The sequence below is a fragment of the Vulpes vulpes genome, chromosome 7 (assembly GCF_048418805.1).
Source record: "Vulpes vulpes isolate BD-2025 chromosome 7, VulVul3, whole genome shotgun sequence".
In the NCBI taxonomy this organism is placed as follows: domain Eukaryota; kingdom Metazoa; phylum Chordata; class Mammalia; order Carnivora; family Canidae; genus Vulpes; species Vulpes vulpes.
The window spans coordinates 27,411,866-27,435,893 of record NC_132786.1 but is presented as its reverse complement, the minus strand read 5'-3'; the positions used below and the strand labels follow the sequence as shown (position 1 = coordinate 27,435,893).

The 24,028-nt window shown below is 42.5% G+C and overlaps 1 protein-coding gene, 1 non-coding gene and 1 pseudogene across 3 annotated transcripts; 2 read left to right on the top strand and 1 right to left on the bottom strand.

Annotated features, from left to right (window-relative positions):
* Positions 1-9,417: 9,417 nt before the first annotated feature.
* CHRNA6 (cholinergic receptor nicotinic alpha 6 subunit) lies at positions 9,418-22,600 on the bottom strand. 2 transcript variants are annotated; one of them, XM_025993683.2, is made up of 7 exons: positions 22,128-22,466; positions 21,658-21,715; positions 20,245-20,384; positions 15,106-15,150; positions 13,026-13,135; positions 11,944-12,922; positions 9,418-10,576 (listed from the first exon to the last, which is right to left on the bottom strand). In XM_025993683.2, exons 2-7 carry the CDS (start codon positions 21,689-21,691, stop codon positions 10,445-10,447), a joined length of 1,440 nt encoding a protein of 479 aa, XP_025849468.1. In that variant the 5' UTR covers positions 21,692-21,715; positions 22,128-22,466; the 3' UTR covers positions 9,418-10,444. The 2 variants fall into 2 exon arrangements, with proteins under 2 accessions (XP_025849468.1, XP_025849467.1); XM_025993682.2 differs by lacking the exon at positions 21,658-21,715 and having other exon boundaries at positions 22,128-22,600.
* TRNAE-CUC (transfer RNA glutamic acid (anticodon CUC)) lies at positions 13,259-13,331 on the top strand. Its single transcript has one exon. It is a non-coding gene; the product is annotated as a tRNA-Glu (tRNA).
* On the top strand, positions 22,429-23,820 carry LOC112916320 (small nuclear ribonucleoprotein Sm D3 pseudogene; annotated as a pseudogene).
* The last annotated feature ends 208 nt before the right edge of the window (positions 23,821-24,028 follow it).

Genomic DNA, 24,028 nt, shown 5'->3' with positions numbered 1-24,028 from the left:
TAGCGCTGCCTTCGGCCCAGGGTGTGATCCTGGAGACCCGGGATCGAGTCCTACGTCGGGCTCCATGCATGGAGCCTGCTTCTCCCTCTGCCTGTGTCTCTGCCTCTCTCTGTGTGTGTCTCTCATGAATAAATAAAAAAAAATTTTTTTTTAAAGTAAAAAAGAACACTGCAATTTCCAAAAAACAGCATTTTCACGCTGGGTTGGTCCTTTTGGTTGTGTCATAATTCTTTGTTGAAGCATCTACTATTATGTATTAAATTGAATTCGTTTCATAACACCATGGTGACTGCCATTTATGTTCAACCTGAGATGCATTCCTCCTTTGTATTAAGAGTTTCTGTTCAGTATGTCAATAAAATAATAGTGAAAATAAAAGTAACATGACTTCTTTGGCTCACGGACAAGCGTAGGTTTGGGAAAACTAGCCGCAAGCAGCAATCCATCCACTGGTGTACATCATCACACTCCAGAGTGACCACTGTCAGGGCAGGGCAGCCTGACCTGTTATAAAATTAGACATAGCCCTGAGCTCAAGGGTCGTCCCAGCATTGGGCAACAAAAGGAGATACAGCCAGGCCAGAAGAATGCAGCATAAAAAGGGAAATCATATGTAAAAAGACCACACATTATGAAGATTAACTCAGGCAACCTTCTAAACAGCCCTATGAGAAAGTACTATTGTAATCCCTGATCACTGGTAAAGGTCTTCTTCCTGAGCAAGAGTCAACCCTCAGGGGAAAAAAATGGGAAAGACCAACCTTACTCTTTGTCCCTCAGAAAAGATGTTCTTGCCCCCAAGAAGTAGCCGGTGAGGGTGTGCGGGGTGTGGGAGGTGTGGCGTGTCACTGCGTCTAAACAAGCCTGCTTAGCCTGTGCCCACACAGGCCTGTGCTCCAAACCAGTACCCTCCAGAAGGCTCTGGTTTTTCCTAAGGGGCTTAATGGGTGTTTTGATAATTCTACACTGGCCTGTCACACACAATGCAGAATGCTTCACAACCCCAGCTCCCAGGCTTTAAGTGACAATAGTCCTTGTGACAAGCAAAAATGCCCTTGTAGACATTTCCAAACACCAACTGGAAAGAGTGTGTGTGTGTGTGTGTGTGTGTGTGTGTGTGTGTAAAAGGGATGAGTAGCCTTTCTGGCTCAGAATAACTGGATACCGCTGAAAGGTCCAGATGACAGTCAAAAGCAGGGACAGGCAAAGGGAGGTGTTCAGATGTTGTTCCCCTGTTCTTGTTGCCCTGTCCCCTCCCTCACTGAGCACAGGAGGCACATGTTAAGCCTTGTGGGAGGATGGGGCTGGGTGGAGGCATCCCAAGTAGATGCTCCCTGGGCCCTCACAGGGTGCCTCCTGATTCTCGGGGTGCACCTCTTCCCTTCCTTCCCACTTCTCCCACTTCCCTCCACTCAGATTTTGCCCCCTCTGGTATGACCCTCCCAACAGAAGGAATCAAGCCCCAGTTTATTCAGTCAACACTGCAAACTCCTGTCCCAACACATGGGGCTTGTTTGGCTAACATGAGGCTTTATTCTTGTTTCTTAACTTAGTTGCCACACTTTAAAAGTAGGAGATTTTATATAAAAAGCTGGATTTTCAGTTTTTCTTTAAAAATCAGAAGTTCAGGGGAGGAGGGGCAAGATGGCAGAAGAGTAGGGTCCCCAAATCACCTGTCCCCACCAAATTACCTAGAAAACCTTCAAATTATCCTGAAAATCTATGAATTCGGCCTGAGATTTAAAGAGAGAACAGCTGGAACGCTACAGTGAGAAGAGTTCACGCTTCTATCAAGGTAGGAAGACGGGGAAAAAAGAAATAAAGAAACAAAAGGCCTCCAAGGGGGAGGGGCCCCGCGAGGAGCCGGGCTGAGGCCGGGGCGAGTGTCCCCAGGACAGGAGAGCCCCGTCCCGGAGGAGCAGGAGCTGCACCAACCTTCCTGGGCGGAAAGGGGCCCGCAGGGAGTCAGAGCAGGACCCAGGAGGGCGGGGATGCCCTCGGGCTCCCTGGGACACTAACAGGCACCTGCGCCCCGGGAGAGTGCGCCGAGCTCCCTAAGGGCTGCAGCGCTCGGCGGGACCCGGAGCAGCTCGGAGGGGCTCGGGCGGCGGCTCCGCGGAGGGGGCTGCGGGGCGGGAGCGCGAATCCAACAGCGCAGGCCCCGGAGCACAGGGCGCCGGGACACAGCCCAGGATCCGGCCTCCCCCGGGACAGGCAGAGGCCGGGAGGGCCCAGGACAGCAAGGACGCTCCTGCCCCGAGCTGAGCAGATCAGCGGCCCCGCCCGGGAGCCCCCAGGCCCTGCAGCCGGAGAGCCCCGGAGCTACTGCGGGGGCTGACTCCAGGGTCCCAGAGCTGCCCCCGCCACTGTGGATTCCTCCCGGGGCCTCACGGGGTGAACAACCCCCACCGAGCCCTGCACCAGGCAGGGGGCAGAGCAGCTCCCCCAAGTGCTAACACCTGAAAATCAGCACAACAGGCCCCTCCCCCAGAAGACCAGCTAGACCAGTTCCAGGGGAAGTCAAGGGACTTAAAGTATACAGAATCAGAAGATACTCTCCCTTGGTTTTTGTTTTGTTTTGTTGTTTTTGTTTTTGTTTTTGTTTTTGTTTTTGCTTTTGTTTTTTGCTTTTTGATTTCTGTTTGCTTCCCCCACCCTTTTTTTCCTTTCATTCTTTTTCTTCTCTTTTTTCTTACTTTTTTCTTCCTTTTTTCTTTTTTCTTTTTCTCTTTTCTTTCCTTCTTTCTCTCTCTTTTTCTCCTTTTCCCAATACAACTTGTTTTTGGCCACTTTGCACTGAGCAAAATGAGGAGAAGGAAAACCTCACCTCAAAAGAAAGAATCAGAAATAGTCCTCTCTCCTGCAGAGTTACAAAATCTGGATTACAACTCAATGTCAGAAAGCCAATTCAGAAGCACTGTTATACAGCTACTGGTGGCTCTAGAAAAAAGCATAAAGGACTCAAGAGACTTAATGACTGCAGAATTTAGATCCAATCAGGCAGAAATTAAAAATCAATTGAATGAGATGCAATCCAAACTAGAAGTCCCAACAACAAGGGTTAGCGAGGTGGAAGAACGAGTGAGTGACATAGAAGACAAGTTGATGGCAAAGAGGGAAACTGAGGAAAAAAGAGACAAACAATTAAAAGACCATGAAGATAGATTAAGGGAAATAAACGACAGCCTGAGGAAGAAAAACCTATGTTTAATTGGGGTTCCCGAGGGCGCCGAAAGGGACAGAGGGCCAGAATATGTATTTGAACAAATCATAGCTGAAAGCTTTCCTACTCTGGGAAGGGAAACAGGCATTCAGATCCAGGAAATAGAGAGATCCCCCCCTAAAATCAATAAAAACCGTTCAACACCTCGACATCTAATAGTTAAGCTTGCAAATTCCAAAGATAAAGAGAAGATCCTTAAAGCAACAAGAGACAAGAAATCCCTGACTTTTATGGGGAGGAGTATTAGGGTAACAGCAGACCTCTCCACAGAAACCTGGCAGGCCAGAAAGGGCTGGCAGGATATATTCAGGGTCCTAAAGGAGAAGAACATGCAACCAAGAATACTTTATCCAGCAAGGCTCTCATTCAAAATGGAAGGAGAGATAAAGAGCTTCCAAGACAGGCAAGAACTGAAAGAATATGTGACCTCCAAACCAGCTCTGCAAGAAATTTTAAGGGGGACTCTTAAAATTCCCCTTTAAGAAGAAGTTCAGTGGAACAATCCACAAAAACAAGGACTGAAGAGATATCATGATGACACTAAACTCATATCTCTCAATAGTAACTCTGAACGTGAACGGGCTTAATGACCCCATTCAAAGGCGCAGGGTTTCAGACTGGATAAAAAAGCAAGACCCGGGATCCCTGGGTGGCGCAGTGGTTTGGCGCTTGCCTTTGGCCCAGGGCGTGATCCTGGAGACCCGGGATGGAATCCCACATCGGGCTCCCGGTGCATGGAGCCTGCTTCTCCCTCTGCCTGTGTCTCTGCCTCCCTCTCTCTCTCTGTGTGACTATAATAAAGAAAAATTAAAAAAAAAAAAAAAAAAGCAGGACCCATCTATTTGCTGTCTACAAGAGACTCATTTTAGACAGGACATCTACAGCCTGAGGGAACATTCCTCAACATCTTAAAAGCCATCTACGAAAAGCCCACAGCAAATATCATTCTCACTGGGGAAGCACTGGGAGCCTTTCCCCTAAGATCAGGAACAAGACAGGGATGTCCACTCTCCCCACTGCTATTCAACATAGTACTGGAAGTCCTAGCCTCAGCAATCAGACAACAAAAAGACATTAAAGGCATTCAAATTGGCAAAGAAGAAGTCAAACTCTCCCTCTTCGCCGATGACATGATACTCTACATAGAAAACCCAAAAGCCTCCACCCCAAGATTGCTAGAACTCATACAGCAATTTGGTAGCGTGGCAGGATACAAAATCAATGCCCAGAAATCAGTGGCATTTCTATACACTAACAATGATACTGAAGAAAGAGAAATTAAGGAGTCAATCCCATTTACAATTGCACCCAAAAGCATAACATAACTAGGAATAAACCTAACCAAAGAGGTAAAGGATCTATACCCTAAAAACTATAGAACACTTCTGAAAGAAATTGAGGAAGACACAAAGAGATGGAAAAATATCCCATGCTCATGGATTGGCAGAATTAATATTGTGAAAATGTCAATGTTACCCAGGGCAATTTATATGTTTAATGCAATCCCTATCAAAATACCATGGACTTTCTTCAGAGAGTTAGAACAAATTATTTTAAGATTTGTGTGGAATCAGAAAGGACCCTAATAGCCAGGGGAATTTTAAAAAAGAAAACCATATCTGGGGGCATCACAATGCCAGATTTCAGGTTGTACTACAAAGCTGTGATCATCAAGACAGTGTGGTACTGGCACAAAAACAGACACATAGATCAATGGAACAGAATAGAGAACCCAGAAGTGGACCCTCAACTTTATGGTCAACTAATATTCAATAAAGGAGGAAAGACTATCCATTAGAAGAAAGACAGCCTCTTCAATAAATGGTGCTAGGAAAATTGGACATCCACATGCAGAAGAATGAAACTGGACCACTCTCTTTCACCATACACAAAGATAAACTCAAAATGGATGAAAGATCTAAATGTAAGACAAGCTTCCATCAAAATCCTAGAGGAGAACACAGGCAACACCCTTTTTGAACTCAGCCACAGTAAGTTCTTGCAAGATACATCCACGAAGGCAAAAGAATCAAAAGCAAAAATGAACTATGGGGACTTCATCAAGATAAGAAGCTTTTGCACAGCAAAGGATACAGTCAACAAAACTCAAAGACAACCTACAGAATGGGAGTAGATATTTGCAAATGACATATCAGATAAAGGGCTAGTTTCCAAGATCTATAAAGAACTTATTAAACTCAACACCAAAGAAACAAACAATCCAATCATGTAATGGGCAAAAGACATGAAGAGAAATCTCACAGAGGAAGACATAGACATGGCCAACATGCACATGAGAAAATGCTCTGCATCACTTGCCATCAGGGAAATACAAACCAAAACCACAATGAGATACCACCTCACACCAGTGAGAATGGGGAACATTAACAAGGCAGGAAACCACAAATGTTAGAGAGGATGCGGAGAAAAGGGAACCCTCTTACAATGTTGGTGGGAATGTGAACTGGTGCAGCCACTCTGGAAAACTCTTTGGAGGTTCCTCAAAGAGTTAAAAATAGACCTGCCCTACGACCCAGCAATTGCACTGTTGGGGATTTACCCCAAAGATACAGATGCAATGAAACGCCGGGACACCTGCACCCCAATGTTTCTAGCAGCAATGTCCACAATAGCCAAACTGTGGAAGGAGCCTTGGTGTCCATCGAAAGATGAATGGATAAAGAAGATGTGGTTTATGTATACAATGGAATATTCCTCAGCCATTAGAAACGACAAATACCCACCATTTGCTTCTATGTGGATGGAACTGGAGGGTATTATGCTGAGTGAAGTAAGTCAATCGGAGAAGGACAAACATTATATGTTCTCATTCATTTGGGGAATATAAATAATAGTGAAAGGGAATATAAGGGAAGGGAGAAGAAATGTGTGGGAAATATCAGAAAGGGAGACAGAACATAAAGATTCCTAACTCTGGGAAACGAACTAGGGGTGGTGGAAGGGGAGGAGGGCGGGGGGGGGGGTGGGGGTGAATGGGTGACGGGCACTGGGGTGGGGCACTTGACAGGATGAGCACTGGGTGTTATTTACTGGGTAAATTGAACACCAATAAAAAATAAATTTATTTTAAAAAATCAGAAGTTCAAGCACCCAAGTTCATACTTGTATCCCCTGTTGCCATAAAATAAACTTTGTCACTAATACAATCTTCCTCAAATAAGATAATACATGGAGATTCATCTCTCTAACCTGATTTACATTTCACTTACATTACATGTCTTCCTCCTGATTACTGCCAGTGAGAGGCCCTCTCTACGTATGAGGTTACTGGGGGGGTGTTAAGGGGAGAAGATGGGCCATTCTCAGTTGATTGCCCTCTCACAAGAGCAACCGAATGTACTGGGGTCAGGGAAATGAGTAAAGAGTCGGGAGATGTGGAATCTGTTAGCTGTGTGATCATGGGCAAGCCACTCTACCTCTTGAGATTAAAAAAAAAAAAAAAAGAGTTGGGTTAAATAATCCATGAGCTCCATTCCATCCCTAAAAGTCACTGATCTTGCAGTTCAGGTACACAGACTCTCCTATGCACGTGCACATACACACACACACACACACACAGATATTGATAATGAAATCATAACCTAGATAATTTCAGGTCAATTCTAAAAGTTAAAAATGTCAATTAACAAAGAATTTTTTAACGAGTTACTGTGTTCGCAACTCTTTAAGATTTCAATCCTTGCTTTCCCCTTCTTCTTCCAAACAAATGAACAAATGCTGTGACTTCCCTTTTATTCACATGCTTATCTCATTTCTTTTAAATGCATATTGCTTGTTTGCTTACTTGTGAGTGCAAGATCTTCTCTCTGAGGATCACTGAGCCAATTCTGGAAAGTTGGGGGAGGAAGTCTGAGGTCTATTCATGTATAAAAGAATGTGTAAAGAAGTCAGGATTGGGGTTTCCCTGCTCATGGCTGGGAGCACTTTCTTCCCATCTTCCTGCTCTGCATTTCTTACAAGTCTTGTTTTTATATCTAATAAGGGGTTAATATCTAGAATATATAAAGAACTGCAACCCAACAGCAACAATAAAAAACAAATAACCTGATTTTTAAAAGGGCAGAGGACTTGAATATACATTTCTCCAAGGAAAATATGCAAAGAAAGCAGAGAAGAAAAAAGGGATACCTGGGTGGCTCAGTGGTTGAGCATCTGCCTTCAGCTCAGGTCATGATCAGGGTCTTGGAATCAAGTCCCACATCCGGCTCCCCCCGTGGAGCCTGCTTCTCCCTCTGTCTTTGTCTCTGTCTCTCTCTGTGTCTCTCATGAATAAATAAATAAAAACTTCGCAAAAAAATAAGAAGAAGAAGAAGGGGAGGAGGAGGAGGAAGAGGAGGGAGAAGAGGAGGGAGAGGAAAGAAAAGAAGAAATACAAATGGACAATAAGCACATGAAAGATGCCAGTGATTAGGGAAGTGCAAATCAAAACTACAAGGAGATATCACCTCACACCCATTAGGATAGATGGCTACTATAAGGGGGGAAAAAGCAGAAAATAGCAAATGTTGGCAAGGATGTGGAGAAAATGCAGCCTTTGTGCACTGTTGGTGAGGTTGTAAAATGGTGCAGCTACTATGGAAAAACAGCATGGTAGTTCTTCAAAAAATTAAAAATAGAACTACGATATAACCCAACAATTCTACTTCTAGGGCATATACTCCAAAGAATTGAAACTCAGAGATGTTTGTACATGCCTATTCATGATAACCAAAAGGTAGAAGAAACTCAAATGTCCGTTGATGGAAGAATGGATAAACAAAAATTGTAAGTACGTACAATGGAATATTATTCAGCCTCAAAAAGCAAATAAATTCTTATGTCATCTGTACTTCAAATAAAATAATTAATTATTTTTTTAAAAAGCAAAAAAATTGTGACACATGCCACAACATGGATGAACCTTGAAGACTAAGTGAGACAAGCCAGTTACAAATAGACAAATACTCTATGATTCCACTCCTCTAAGGTACCTAAAGTAGTCAAATTTGTAGAGACAAAGTGAATGGTGGTGGCCAGGGGCAGAGGGAGGAGTAGGGATGGGATGAGGAATTGCTATTAATAGGTACAGAGTTTCAATTTTACAAGATGAAAGAGTTCTATGGATGGATGGTGGTGAATACCACTGAACTGTATACTTAAGATAGTGCAGACAGTAAATTCTGTTATGTGCATTTTCCACTATTAAAACTTTTTAGGGGTGCCTGGGTGGCCCAGTCAATTAAGTGTCTGGCTTCAGTTCAAGTCATGATCTCAGGGTCCTGGGATCAAGCAAACATCAGGACTGTCCTCAGCAGGGAGTCTGTTTGTCCCCTCTGTCCCTGCCCCTGCTGGTATTCTCTCTCTCAAATAAATAAAACCTTTAAAAAAATAAATACAACTCTTTAAACAATAATATTAAATCAAATCAATTGGCTTAACAGTGAAAAAATGTATCAAGTAAACCAAACCATTGTAAGAAAGATAAAATATAGATATGATCACAAATATGAGAGGCAGTAAAAATACTTTAAACAGAGAGCTTCAAGTTCACAACCTCTGCCTGGTGTACCACAGAGTGCATGAGGCTCCTGGATGAGATAGACAAGGAAGAATGAGCATGAGGTAATAGAAGTCTGGTGCATCAACACAACGGAGATTATGCAATCATAAAAATGTACTTCAATAGAGAGGCAGCTAGTAGGCAGTGGACTTGAGCAATGGAAATTCGACCACGGTGATCCACAGCTGAGCCCAAACAGGCTGGTGAAGTCACCCACCTGGAAATAGCCATAGGCCCTAGCTGACCAATGGTCTACTTACATGCAGGCACAGTTACCAGAAAAGGGAAAATTCTATACATTCCCGTACCTCCTTCATTCCACCCTGTACCTATAGCCCCTCGCCACCACCTCATGGCAGATAGTCTCTCTCTCACTGTCCTGCCCACTGGTCCCTTTCTGTGTATTCAGTAAACTTTTATCTCCTTTGTTCTGACTCGGGTGAAGTCTTTCACCGGCCTCCATGGATGGGGACACCCCACATTCAAGACTATGTAACATCATGGAGAAATACTGCTGACATGTTTTGAGAAAACAGCAAAATACAAAATTGAAAGGTATAATTGAAGTGCGCATTCATTACATGTGTGATTAGGCAAGGACGAGATGGGAAAAGACAAAAATGAAATTAGTTCCTTTGTTAGGTAGATTTATTTTTTTCTGCTTTGAAAGACATTTTTATTGTTACAATAATATTTATACAACAAATATGAAGATAAAGATAGAGTAGAATGAAACAGAATTCCCAAAGTGTTCCTTCTCAGAAAAGGTTTTGCTCCACAAGGTACCAGATCACAATTTCTTAAAGAAGAAATAACTTTATTTGCAGTCTCGGCTACAATGGACCAGTGGAAACAGCTGACCAGAGCAGCCACCTCTTTGACCCGCAGCAGAGGCTGCCACACATTTATGTGGCAACACTACATCGTGCTCTCCTACTCTGGCTGCTGTAGTTACACATTCCCCACGCGATACCTGGTCCTGGAGATCTTTGTGTTTATGACTTTTCCTCAAAAGCTGCAAGCACTTGGGGACAGAACCTATTTCTGTTGCCCTTGCAATGCCTAGTACAGTGCTGGGTTACCACACAAGTTTCTTGCCAGATGAGTGCTAATTAGATGCAGCCTGCTGAGAGAGACCCTGATGACCCGCTATTATTTTTTGCTAATTAATATATCAAATAATGTTGACGTGCATGAGTACATCCCAGAGGCATGCATAAGAAGGCAGGCGTATAATAATTCCCAAGCGCTGCAGATGCCAGCAAGGTACGAGCTCCAGTGTTTCATGTCTGGATGGTAAGCAATAAACTGGAGGTACAAGAGCACCCCATTTTAGCGTGGTTTGGTGTTGCTTACATGGGTCACTGTATTATGGATCACTCGTGTCCCTGGAAGTTGAACATGTACAGAGAAGAGAAGCCTGTGGATGCTGCCAGCTTTGGGCTCCAGTGTTATAAAACATCTTAGAGTACTCCTCTGTGCTACAAAGGAGGGCATTCAGCCTCCTAATCTGTAACAAAGTCCTCTTTTTTTTTCCATCTAGCCATCAGCTTCAGTAGATGGGGGACTTGGATGGAAAACTATGTCGCTTTCCTTACAGCAGGGAGCATAGAACAAATATAGCATCTGTAAGTTTCAAAAGGTAAAAGGAAAATACATCCTTAGGACTTTCCTGTGTTCCCCAGCAGTGGCTGTAGAAATAGCCCTGCAGTTCCAAACACACAGACAAATATAAACACCCAAAGAAATACTCTGTCTACCACCATGGCTACGTACTTCCAGTCATCTTCAACCTGAAAGGCAAACAAAAAGTCAAAACAATTAAAAAAAAAAAAAAAAGGAAACCATAGGGGATGTGTTTTGTCTCATAAATAAGCTGCTTTCTTTTCAAAGAAGACTTCCCTGGCAATTTTTAAATCAAACATAATTTTATCGTGGTTAACTCGTGTTTCCTATATAGTTCACAGAACTTTTGTCTGAAGAGAGTGGATGCACATGCCCCTCTAGTGCCTCGTGCAGATGGCTACAGAGTTAACAGGATCACCCAGAGCACAAAGGACTTTTCCTGAAAAAAGCATTCCCAAGAAAAACACTCGGATAGCTCAATTTTTGCCATTGGCACCACTGGATATTCTGACCTCTCGGCAAGTCTGGGAAATGGGTTTGAGACAGGGGTGCAGGATGGGAGAAATGATGGAGGGCCCTCTTATCAGGAATCAGCTCTCTAGCCCTCAAAGTCATGCTAGCTATGGAGAATTCATTGCTTTTCTCATGTCCTTCCAGTTTCTAACCTCCAAATTCTTATGCCTCCAATTTATGCCTGACACTTAGTCTCAGGTTGTGTTTTGAGGGCCCTACCAGATGATGTTTAAGACAACAATAACCCCTTGATTTTATGAAGGTGTCACCATGATGCATCCCCCCACCCCCTGCCTTGTGACTCACAGTCACAGTATCCTCCCCTGCACCAACAGAGCGGACTTCAGGTCTCAAGACATCCTTTCACTAGGAGATATGAATGCCAACAACTGCAGTATGAGGTCGAACCCTGACACCTGGCACAAATTTTCAGACGCCCGAAGCTAGTCATCCTTATGCTATGGAAAACTGGCATGATTTTCTTGAGCTCTCTCTTTGGAGAATGGGGGAGGTCCATGCTGCTATCATTAGACTCTGGGCAACAAAAGCAGAATATGTTGATGCTAAAAATATCCTTGAGGCTCCTTCAATCTACACCTAGATCCCTCTCCAGTAGAATAAGTGGGATTGGAATTGCAGAAGACTCACTCCCCTCTCCCAGCACTCTCAGGCTGCAGGCTGCTGTGCAGTTGGTTCTCCTGCCCTGGAGACAGATCTTCCCATTCACCCTTCCCTCTGCCACTGTTCTTAAGAAAGAGTTTCATTAACCAAGGTTGTCCTGAATGTTTATTTTAACCAGATTTCACTGGAGTTAACATTTCAAGAGGTGGAGTTTTGTTCTGAAACTATGGTTTTTCCTAACCAACCCCTAGGCCACTTCACCCATAACTGCTTAATAACTGAGTGTCAGTAATGCTCCCTGTTCCTCTTGTAAACAGAAGTCACACTGAAGATCTGACCTGGCCTACAAGTGCCTCTAAGCCCACTCTAGGTGGACAGGCTGGAGGAGCCATGTACCTACCTCCTTTGTTTCATTTTGGTTCTTCATGTTTTCTGCTATGAATTGAACACTATTAATTACATCTTCGACATCAGGCCAGTGCTCTGAATTTTCAGTCATCCATTGTAAAGACTGATGACTTAATCTTCTTTTGCTGGTGGCAAGCTCACTTGATTTATGACAGTGGCAGCATTCTTTAGGAAGTTTTGTCTCTCTGTAATTATCAAAGTTGACTTTGGTGGGCCTACTGGAAATGCCTTTGGAGTTTTTATCAGAACTCGTCTTCCTCATCTTGTCCAGAGGCCTCCTCATCATCAGGATCTGGGGTAACAGCTGGAGGAAAACCGTCTTCACCCACTTGGGCATAGTGTGTGTTGCTGGGGTGCGATAATGTATGTTCAACACAAATACAGTCACCGCAATGGACAGGGTGACAAAAATCATGGTGAACAGTAGGTACTCACCCACCAGTGGGATCACAAGAGATGTGGATGGGATGGTTTCTGTGATTACCAGCAAAAACACAGTCAGAGAAAGCAGGACTGAAATACAAAGTGTCACCTTTTCACCACAATCAGAAGGAAGGTAAAAGACCAGCACAGTTAGAAATGAAATAAAGAGACAAGGGACGATGAGATTAATGGTATAAAACATTGGCAGTCTTCTAATGTAAAAAGAATAGGTTATATCTGTGTATATCTCCTCACAACAGTTGTATTTTATATCATGTTTGTAGCCAGAAGCATCAACAATTTCCCATTCACTGTTTTCCCAAAAATCATTCATGTCTACTTTAGATCCAATGATTAGAAGATCAATTTCAGCTTTGTCATAGCTCCAAGAACCAAATTTCAGGGAACAATTTTGATGATCAAAAGGGAAAAAAGTGATATCCATAGGACAGGAACTCTTGAAAATAGCCGGTGGAGTCCAGATTATCATGCCATCATATTTAAGAAGAGCTTTTGTCTTGCCTTCCACTTGAAAGTCACCAACAGCACTGCAAAGTAAACCAGACACCATTAGTAACACCCCTTTTGCTGTGGGTAGGCATGTACTGAAGGCAACTTTAGAAAGAGATTACTGTTGCCAGAAGCCCATACTTGTTGTAGAGGACAATGTCAGGCTTCCAGATTCTATCCGCAGGAACACGAAGAGTCTCAATGCCATCATATTCCATTGGGTTCCAACGCAATTTATAGTCATTCCAGATCTAAAGGCAAAAGTCGGTTGAATAAAAAATTTTAGTGACTTTATTCCAATATTAATTCCATGTTGGTTTAGCAGGGTTTTTTGGAAAAAGTAAGTTCTTATTTAAAGAGTACATTGGAGGGGCACCTAGCTGGCTCAGTTGGTAGAGCATGTGACTCTCGATCTCAGGGTCATGAGTTCAAGCCCCACACTGGGCATGGAGCCTAGTTAAAAAAAACAAAGAATACATTGGTTTCTATCAAAAGCTAGGAGATTAGGGATGCCTGGGTGGCTCAGCAGTTGAGCATCTGCCTTTGGCTCATGGCATGATCCCAGGATCCCAGGACTGAGTCCCTCATCGGAGTCCCCACAGGGAGCCTGCTTCTCCCTCTGCCTGTGTCTCTGCCTCTCTCTGTGGGCCTCTCATGAATAAAGAAATAAAATCTTAAGAAAAAAGAAACTTTAAAAAAAGGTTGGGAGATTAAATCCATGGAGGATTGGGTGCTAGGAAAGAAACAAACAATCCAATCATGAAATGGGCAAAAGATATGAACAGGAATCTCACAGAGGAAGACATAGACATGGCCAACAAGCACATGAGAAAATACTCTGCATCACTTGCCATCAGGGAAATACAAATCAAAACCACAATGAGATACCACCTCACACCAGTGAGAATGGGGAAAATTAACAAGGCAGGAAACCAAAACTGTTGGAGAGGATGCGGAGAAAAGGGAACCCTCTTGCACTGTTGGTGGGAAAACTGTGTGGAGGTTCCTCAAAGAGTTAAAAGTAGATCTGCCCTACAACCCAGCAATTGCACTGCTGGGGATTTACCCCAAAGATACAGATGTAATGAAATGCCGGGACACCTGCACCCCGGTGTTTCTGGCAGCAATCTCCTCAATAGCCAAACTGTGGAAGGAGCCTCGGTGTCCATCGAAAGATGAATGGATAAAGAAGATGTGGTTTAGGTATATAATGGAATATTACTCAGCCATTAGAAATGACAAATACCCACCATTTGCTTCGACGTGGATGGAACTGGAGGGTATTATGCTGAGTGAAGTAAGTCAATCGGAGAAGGACAAACATTATATGGTCTCATTCATTTGGGGAATATAAATAATAGTGAAAGGGAATAGAGGGGAAGGGAGAAGAAATGGGTAGGAAATATCAGAAAGGGAGACAGAACATGGAAGTCTCCTAACTCTGGGAAACAAACTAGGGGTGATGGAATAGGAGGAGGGCGGGGGGTGGGGGGGTGACTGGTTGGCGGGCACTGAGGGGGGCACTTGACGGGATGAGCACTGGGTTTTATTCTGTATGTTGGCAAATTGAACACCAATAAAAAATAAATTTATTATTAAAAAAAGGATAGGGTGCTAGGTAGCTGAGCTGATTTTGGCAAATATGACTTAAATAATTAGCTACTGATTATTAGCTGCCTAAGTTTATAAATTCAACTTCTGTGTTCCACAGACTATATTCACACTGGAGTAGCAACCCATTTCTAATATTAAAAAAATAGTTCAAGTGTACCATGATGAATTTGTTACAAAGTCTGCATAAAAGATTAAGACAAGAAGGAAAAATGAAATAGTATAACTGATAAAACCAGCTGGTGAGAATCTAACCCACAAGCTCTCATAGTCAGTTCCTGACTTCCCCCTGGTGCAGCAGGATCAAAGAGCCGGCAAGCATCTGACTCTGGGGCTCAAGTTACAGATATAAATAGGAGACCTGAGGCAGAAACCAGAAGGGACAGGTCTCTATGTCCCAGAGAACTTTATCACTACGTTGCAGCACCTGTGCTGTGTTTCAGCACATCAAGAAGCTGTTACAGAGCTGAACTTTAGGCTTTGGAAACAGATAGATAGTATTTTATGCTCCATCATAAGCTAGAGATGGAAAGAGGGAATGTTAGTGGAATTTATCCAGTAGATATTGTTAGCCTGGCACAAGGGAAGGACACATAATGCAGACACATACGTGACGTAGCCACAGATTGGTTTCCATGATCTGGTTTACTTCATCCTGGAAAAAAGAAATAACATTTTTAGCCTTAAATGTACTTAAAAAAGGTGGATCTTAGAACAAGAATTACAATGGAAGAGAGCCAAATCTGAGTTATTCATACTAACGGAGGAAAACAAAACCTAAAAAGTCAACTTATAAAATGCAACCAGAAATATATTTTCACATCTCGTTCCAACCATGTTCACTTTGAAAGAAACTGTGGCTTAAAAACTGTCTTTCAAATCAGATTTAAGTCTCACGTCTTCTGTGAAGCCTTTCTGATCTCCATAGCTCATAAGGTTTCTGATTCCATGAAAGGAGGAAGAGAAGGGGCTGTGGGAAGAAGGGAGGGGTAGTACTGCAGATGGTGATAGCTATCAGAACCTGGTTCATTGTTTTTACCATCTTCATCCCGGTCCTTGAAAACCTCCCTTCCTCAGCTGTGCTCAGCACTCTCCAGGCTCTGAGTGCTGAGCCCAATTGCCCCCTTGAAACGTGAGCCTCAGCTTACCATGCGGTTTCCACCTGGGACCTGCCACTCTGGTGCACCACATCCCAATTCTCATTCAAGCCATACTGATTTCTTCAATCATTCATTACTCAAATGTTTATTGAGTACTGTGTGCTCTATAAATGCCGGGAATTTAGACACATGAAGGTAGGGGATTTTTCCATCCTGTTTACTGCTAAACTATTAATTGGGGAGACAAAAACTCAATAATAGATATATAATATAATGTATGGCAGTTATAAGTCCTATGAAGAAAAATAAAGAGGGATAGAGGGGTGTGTTTGTGCATACATACACACATGCACATGCACATGCACACACACAAGCACACACATCTGTTTGAGACAGAATGATCAAAGAAGGCTTCTCTGAGGAGATAGATTAAACAAGTTCCTAAATGGCCTGAAGACAGTCATGGAGCTATCTGGAATAAAACATTTCAGGCCAATATACCAAATATAATATGCTCCTAAGCAACTACCAGGCTTCAGTGGGAAAACTACTGAAGACATATCCAGAACCTTCAGCAAACTTACAACACAACTGCTTGGATATTAGGTATTGGGTATTCCCAGTGGCCAGCAGTGGGTTCCCAAAACTTACCAACCAGGGTGTCCAGGTGGCTCAGTCGGTTAAGTGTCTGCCTTCAGCTCAGGTCATGATCTCAGAGTCCTAGCCTGGGATTGAGGCCCCCATTCCCCCACCCTGTCAACCTCCCTGCTAAGCAGGGAGTCTGCTTCTCCCTCTCCCTCTCCCCTTCCCCATCACTTGTGCACGCTCTCTCTCTCCCTTCTCTCTTTCTAAAATAAATAAATAAAATCTTTTTAAAAAACAACAACTTACCAACCTTGCTTTACAAGACACATGGACACCTTTCATGTCAAATGAATTCAACTGTGGTTGACAGAATTGTAGCCAGGACTCAGACATTAACCTGCTCTTTTTCACTGAGCTGCTCTGTTGTTCTCTACTCCCCCTGCCAAGTTTCCTCCTTCGAATGGGTTTGTGTCAAATAATGGTAAGCTTCAGTGTTTTAAAAGGTCAACAAAAAGAGTTAACATTTATGGTTTCCTATTAGCCAGGAAAAGAAAAAAAAAGGAGTAGAGAGCTATACTTATCCATTGGCCAAGCAGTCCATGGCTGGTGCCTTCTGCTCATGAGAAGGTCATGTTGTGACCTATGGATTCCATCTAGTAGAGGCCATGTCAATAAACCATTGGCTGTCAATCAAAAATGGACTAACTATGCAATCCAGAAAGGCCTCAGGGGTAAATATCATAAGCATCTTCCAAAGACTGCATTCCCTCTATATACTAGTATACTGTGTTTACAGAACTAGTGTATACTGTGAACTAGTGCATCATGTTCAAATAGTTAAAATCTGTTGGCAATATTATCCTGACAATATCCCTATCTTCCACCAAAACTTCTATAGGCTAGTAAAGCTCAATGTGGTGTGGACATCTTCAGGGGCGTCAGCCAACTTTCTTATGAATGAGGACTTTTTCTGGCAAGTCTTGTTCTCCATCCAATTCCATACCACACTGATGGTCATGGGCAGTATCATCAGATAGCCCAGCTGAAAGAGGCCAGAGATCCACAATACCATTCACGTTGCTGGGACCATTGCCCTATATCTCTTTCTTGGGAAAATAAATTAGTTGGCACTCTGCCTGAATTAAAGGATTGGAGTTACAATTTCAAACTGATTAGGCTCTGAGCAGCAGAGATTGAGATCAGAAAAGCCAGGTGGACTACACTTTCAAGACCTTTAAGTTTGTTATTTCAGATATGTGAGGCCATCAAAACACTAGGGGCTTTGTCTTGGATCTCTGTTGGGAGCACAGCAGGAGTACTCTTACACTGAAAGATCATCTATCCAGAAAACTTTGTGGCCAGTATCATTCTGTATGGCAGCAAATACACTTCCATACAGAGGAGCAAAAGGCCTAGAGACTTTGAGAAGGAAGTTGATGATTGTGTGTCCTTGTTGTACTGCATCACAGAGCTATTCCCAGGGCTCACCGTGGCTCAATGACAACAATGTATATGGTCCACAGGGGCTTCTGGTGCCCCAAATGAGACCAGGTAGCTTATAATACACCAATAAGAATGGCTACATTAATATCTGACAAAGTAGACTTCAGATAAAAATGATTACTATGGACAAAGAAAGACATTACATAGTGCTTGAAGGATAAATTCACCAGGAAGGCATATGATCCTAATTGTATACACACCAAACAATGAAACAAAAATTGGTAAAGCTGAAAGAAGGAATAAATCCCTAATTATAGCTGAAGACTTCAACACTTCCTCTCTCAGCAACCTATAGAATACTAGACAGAAAATTGGCAAAAATATAGATCTGAAGAATACAGTCAATCAACAGGACCCAACTGACATATATAGAATCAAAATAGCAGAATACATATATTTTTCAAGTATGTGTGGAATATTAAGCAAGATAAATCATATTTTTCATTTTTATTTTATTTTTTTAAAGATTTTATTTATTCATTCATAGAGACACACAGAGAGAGGCAGAGACACAGGCAGAGGGAGAAGCAGGCTCCATGCAGGGAGCCTGACATGGGACTCGATCCTGGGTCTCCAGGATCAGGACCTGGGCTGCAGGTGGTGCTAAACTGCTGTGCAACCAGGGCTGCCCAGGATCTTTCTATTATTTCTTACAATTGCATCTGAACCTACAGTTATTTCAGTAAATAAAAATTCAAGTCTTCCTTACATTTCCCAAGTCTCCCTTACAGCTAGAGGTTGTCAGTGAACCAGGAAGCAGAGGATGTTAGTAGGGTTAGTAGGACTTCTAGGAAAACCCCTCAGGAAGTCACAGATGTCTGTTACATGCCCTTCTCCCTTCCTCCTGCTTATCATCAAGGATGTGAATATGATGAGCGAAAATCAGCAGTTATCTTGGACCACTTTGGAAACACTGAGGGAAGAAAGCACATGGTGATATAGAAAGATGGAACCTTGCTCACTGTCACCAGTGTATGGTTTATGCTTTAAGCATCACGGTCAATGTGATTGGCATCCCCTGAATGTTGTGCAGTGCCTAACCTGAGCAACTGAATACAGTGGAGCAATCACTAACACCATGAAGCCACCTGGTATTAATCTCCTAAACTGTTAACCTTTACATTTCTATTACATAAGAAAGAAATAAACTTGTTTTATTTAAGCCATATTTTTTAAAAATCTCTGATAGCAGCCACATGCAAATGTCAAAATCTGTATGCTGCCATCCCCACCCACCATCCTCAGAACAATGTCCTGGAAAGAAATATCAACCAAGGATTTGAAGTGATGCTGTACAGTGAAAATAGAAATAGTGAATAGGGAAAATTAGAACAATCCAACCACAGCAAACTATAGCTTCCAGCCAGGTAGGAAGCCAGTAACCAGTCAACACTATTTGGGGGTAGAAAGGACCAGAACAGGTACCAAATAAATATTTTTTAAGGAATGAGTAGGCCCATCTAAGCAAAATAAAATGTGTTATTTTTTTTAACCAGTATATACTGGTATATACATACTTCCAATTTGGGCCAGAAGCCAGAGAACCAGGCCAGGGGTCAGTCTCATCCACTAGGAAGCATGGACTGGAGAAACATCATGGGCCCTGACTTCACATCTGTAATTAAGATCTTTCCCCAGTGAACCCTGAAAGCCACCACTGTTTCCTAAGGGGCAAAGTCTAGGAGGACAGAGAACTCCTTCCTTATCCATAGGCTGGGACTGATGAAAGGGGCTCCCTTTGCTGTGCACTGTTGTCTCAGGAGCTCTAGCTTTAGCCTCCCCCTATACTTCCTGAGCCTACCTATTCCTGGCATTTGGTCCACAGGCCAGCTCTGCTCCCTCCTATGCCTTGGAGCCCAGAACCCTGCTCTATGTTATAATACCAGGTCCCACTACCTCCTCTCTGAGCAATTAGGACATGAAGGTTATTCAAAGGAGAGAACTGCAGTCCTTGCCCTTGAACATAGCAAGAAATCCAAATTCCCGCCTGTTTTCTCACACTGGATGGAACTATATGAAAGAAGGTGATTTTCTTTTTCTTTCTTGCATAATGTAGAAGACTTAAAGCCATTCTTTTTCTATGGAGTAAAAAGAACATGAACTTTGGAGTCAGACAGGCTCAATTAAGATCGCAGTTCCACCATGTTATAGTTGTACTACCTAAGGAAGGTCACTTAAATGAGCTTCCCTCCTGCTATAAAATGCAGATGACAGCCACTAAGTGTAGACATAGTGACTGGCGCAATGGAATTAGCTCCCTTTGTATTCTCCCTTCAACTTCCCCTTCGCCTCTTTGTTTCCTAAACTGGCTCTGGAAGCACTTCCAGAGAGACACTGCCTTGATGTAAGTAACTTTAACATTAGTGGTAAAGTGTCTTCTTCCCAACAGGAGGACTTCAAAGGGCCAGCACCCATGTAGATGTGCGTTTGTTCGTATTTTCAAAATTTCTATATTTACCATGTGCAACAACTGGGACAGTGTTTGAGAATTGCTCTGCAACCCCCACTGCTCTCTGCAGAGTAAGGGTTCCTCCAGGAACATGTGAACTGACGGCACTTACCACATTAGCCAGCTGTGTGATGGCCACTTCAAAATGCACTGTCACGGGATCAGAAACATTTTCTACAGGCCTGATGAACTGGTTATAATGAGAAAATAGTTTGTGAAAGAGCCTCTCTTCAGATGCACAGCCTGCAGAGCCTGCATGGCCAAACAGAGGGAAGAGTTAGAGAAGCAGAGAGAGTGCTCACAGGGGTGGGGAAGGTTCTGGCAGCTTCCATCACCAAGTGACATGAGCAGTGGGGTGTCCAAGTAACTGAGCACTCCTGGCCTACGTTCTGTCCACCCACACAGACTTCCCCTGGTACCCGTTGTATCTGCCTCTCGGGGCCTCAGTTGGTTACCTTTGCCCTGAAGATAAAAAGGGTAAAATGCCTATGTCCCATAACTATTGTGATAGCAAATAAAATAATATTGGCAAGAGCACTCGTAAAAGTCTAATACACCACGAATATAAAGGGATAGCATGAAATCCAATTCTTGCTTATGTCACTGAGGATGACAATCTTACTGATCTGGTTATTATGGAAAAGTCCTGCCCTTTCTTGTCAAAATACTGATTCAACTACCTGTTTCTACAACAGTGAGGTATTTAGCTAGGGAAGCTTCCCAAGCAAATTGAAATAACTAGTAATTGTATTAATATCTTAACAAGCCATAATCCTTTTTAAAATCAGCTTTGAGTTCAATTATTCTGGAGATTTGTGTAAATGCAAAGTTTTTAGGGCAAACAAATAGTTTCAAAAGAATTCAAATTTAGTCCTTAAATAATAGCATTTTAGTCACTAAATTTTAGATAGTTTAATGTGTATGTCTGTATTCTTCCAAGAATGCATCAAAAGGAGGTTACTTGCCTTAATTTGACATAATTCATTTCACTCATACCCCTCTGTATCCCTTACAGAAGCCAAATTTGACATCTGAAGTACTATTCTATAAATTTCCCAGAGGGGTTAGAAATCCCTCTGAAAGAAAGAAAATTAAAGGGACTGAAAATTCAGCAAAAATGAACAAAAGGATAGCTGTTGTATCACTAAATAGTCATTTGACAAATGGACTTGGAAACACTGACACTCTGAGATTCCAGCAGGGAAGAACAATTTTAAATGTAAAATAGCACTCTTAAAAAAAATAATAATAATAAATAAATAAATAAATAAATAAATAAATAAAATAGCACTCTTGTTACCATAATCAATAAGGGTAGCAATATTTCTACATAAAACAGACAATAAACAATTCTCTCCATTACCCCATTATCCATGCCCCCCACCCCAGACAGCATAGGTAAAGCCTCCATCAGTCTTGAAGAGCAAACCCCTGCAAAGCCAAAAGCACGTGGAAATGTGGTTTTCTTCAGCAGAATAGCAGCTAGCTGTTTCCAAGTCTTAACTTTTAAAATGAGTGATCTTACTCTTAGGATCCATTCCAGCACAGTAATATGACATGCTTCCCAAAACAGTGATGATTACCTTCAAAATGGAAGGGTTCATGGAGTAAGTAATAGTATCAGCTAACAAATAAATCACAGCTTTAAAAAGATATATTCAATACAAATACAAGTAAGTCAGCTAAATATATCCAGAGAAGGTATGGATAGAAAACTGCATCATTATTATCACTACCAGTTTTTTAGTGGGACAATAAAATATGGTTTACAGTGTTTCATCATCCTCTCCACCCCACCCCCTAAATCTCATGTTACATGTTCAACTTCCCCAGTAAGAAATAGATTAATTAGCAGTTATAACCGTAGTAATCCCTCTGCAGACCCTCTACATATTCAACATAGGGCATTTCACCTGTGCTCAGTCGAACACAACTAGAAAAGTAAACACATGTAGCCAAAAAGAGAATATGAGAAAAAACAGAAATAAGACCTACCTTTCAAGCAAGGAATGAATATACACGAGCAGAGGCACAGACCAAAGTGAAGGAATCCCTGGCCCTTGCTGGTCAGCATGATTAAAACACACTTTGATTCCTTTTATAGTCAAAGGATTGTGGAAAACAAAGACCTATCAGACAGCCACATGTATCAGACCTTTAAATCATTAGAGTCCCACTGCAGTCCATGTGTGTCTTCTGTGAAATAAAAACATTCACAAACCTAACACGGATGTTCCCAATATCATAAAGTGGGGCTCACACAAGGGCAAATAAAAAGGATTCAATCTGATGTCAGATGAGTCATCACTTTGCTGTCACCCTAGATCTCTTTTTGTGTAAGAACAGTGAAGGAAAGCGCCGAGGAAACGGTAGGCAGGCAGAATGGAAAACATTGCCTGGCTTAGATCTTTCTGTAGCACAGTTTGGGCAGTAATTCTTGGGGGAGAAACACTCGTTTACTGAGCCCCAAGTACTGGCACAGCATGTGCTAGGGTCCCAGGCAGTGTATTCTGATTCACCGAATTCTCTGGTTAATCAAGGCCATCCTTGTTACTAAAAAACTTACTAAAATAGGAGTTTCCTGTCTTAATAAGCGTGGCTTAGAGCAGGATTCATCTGATTTGACTCCAGGGCTTTTAGTGTTTTGTCTTTCTGACAGGAATCACCATCCAGGACTAGAGATTAGGTATCTGAGAACCAGAGGGATGAGTATGGAACACAGAATGCCACCTGGACAGCCCTATGTTTATTTCAACATCCTTGTCATCAACTAGTTTTCTTATAGGTTTCTTCTTGTCTCTATAAGTTTAGTGTCGATGGGATTCTGATGAACTGGGCCTTCTGGTCAGATTTTGGTGTTGGTTAAAGAGGAGATAGGCCTACAACAAAAGGAAAAAGTAACCCCAGAATGAGAGAAAATATTTGCAACCACATGTCTGATAAGGGATTAATACTCAAAATATATAAGGAACTCCTAAAACTCAATATAAAAAAATCTAATTAAAAAATGGGCAACGGGGGCACCTGGGTGGCTCAGAGGTTGAACATCTGCCTTAGGCCCAGCATGTGATCCTAGGGTCCTGGGATCCAGTCCCACATCAGGCTCCCTGGAGGGAGAGCCTGCTTCTCCCACTGCTTATGTCTCTGCCTCTCTCACTGTGTCTCTCATGAATAAAAAAATAAAATATTTTTTTTTCAGCTTAAAAAAGGAACTACCAGGAGCAGAGACCCACGATTCACTTGGCTCACACCTTCACAGCTACCAGAGTTGCCTCCGCCCCCAAAAGGAAGAGTAAGCGGAGCCAGTGAGAACTCTCTTCCTGATACGTGTGCCGATTAAAGTCCTAGGCAGGCCTGAGGGTCACGTGGTGGCACGTGAGATAAAACCAGCAATGTGTATCATGGGAAACTCTTTGAGGCAAAGGGCAACATGAATTGCTGTGTGGCCAACATCACACTCACATATAGAGAAGGCCAAGTGGCACAGCTGGGGCAGGTATACATCCATGGCAGCAAGATCTGCTTTCTCGTTTTGTCTGACATGCTGAAAAATGTGCCCATGTTAAAGAGCATAAAAAATAAAAACCAAGGCTCAGAAGCTGGCCGGGGAAAAGCTGCTATTCTGAAGCCCCAGTTGGCTGCAAGACATGGAATAGGGTATGGAAACATCTTATAGAAGAGAAGATAAATTTATCTGTCAAACAGAATTTTGTTATCTTTTCTTTTAGGTTATCTGGGTTTGGGAAGGTGTGCATGTATGTACATGTATGTACATGTTCTAGGTTTTCATTTGACATCTTTCTCTTTAGATCAGAGTAAACTAAAATATGGTGGTGGTGGTTGGTCTATTTTCTTGGAAAAAATAAAGAATTACCATTTTATCTAGCAATTCTACT

Coding starts and splice junctions, on each gene's coding strand:
- CHRNA6 (XM_025993682.2), bottom strand. CDS start 22,206: ATGCTGACCAGCAAGGGCCAGGGATTCCTTCACTTTGGTCTGTGCCTC. Junction 15,151..20,244: donor TCACACAGCTGGCTAATGTG/GTAAGTGCCGTC, acceptor TCTTTTTTCCAG/GATGAAGTAAACCAGATCAT. Junction 10,577..11,943: donor ACCAAAATGAAACAAAGGAG/GTAGGTACATGG, acceptor TTTGCCTTTCAG/GTTGAAGATGACTGGAAGTA.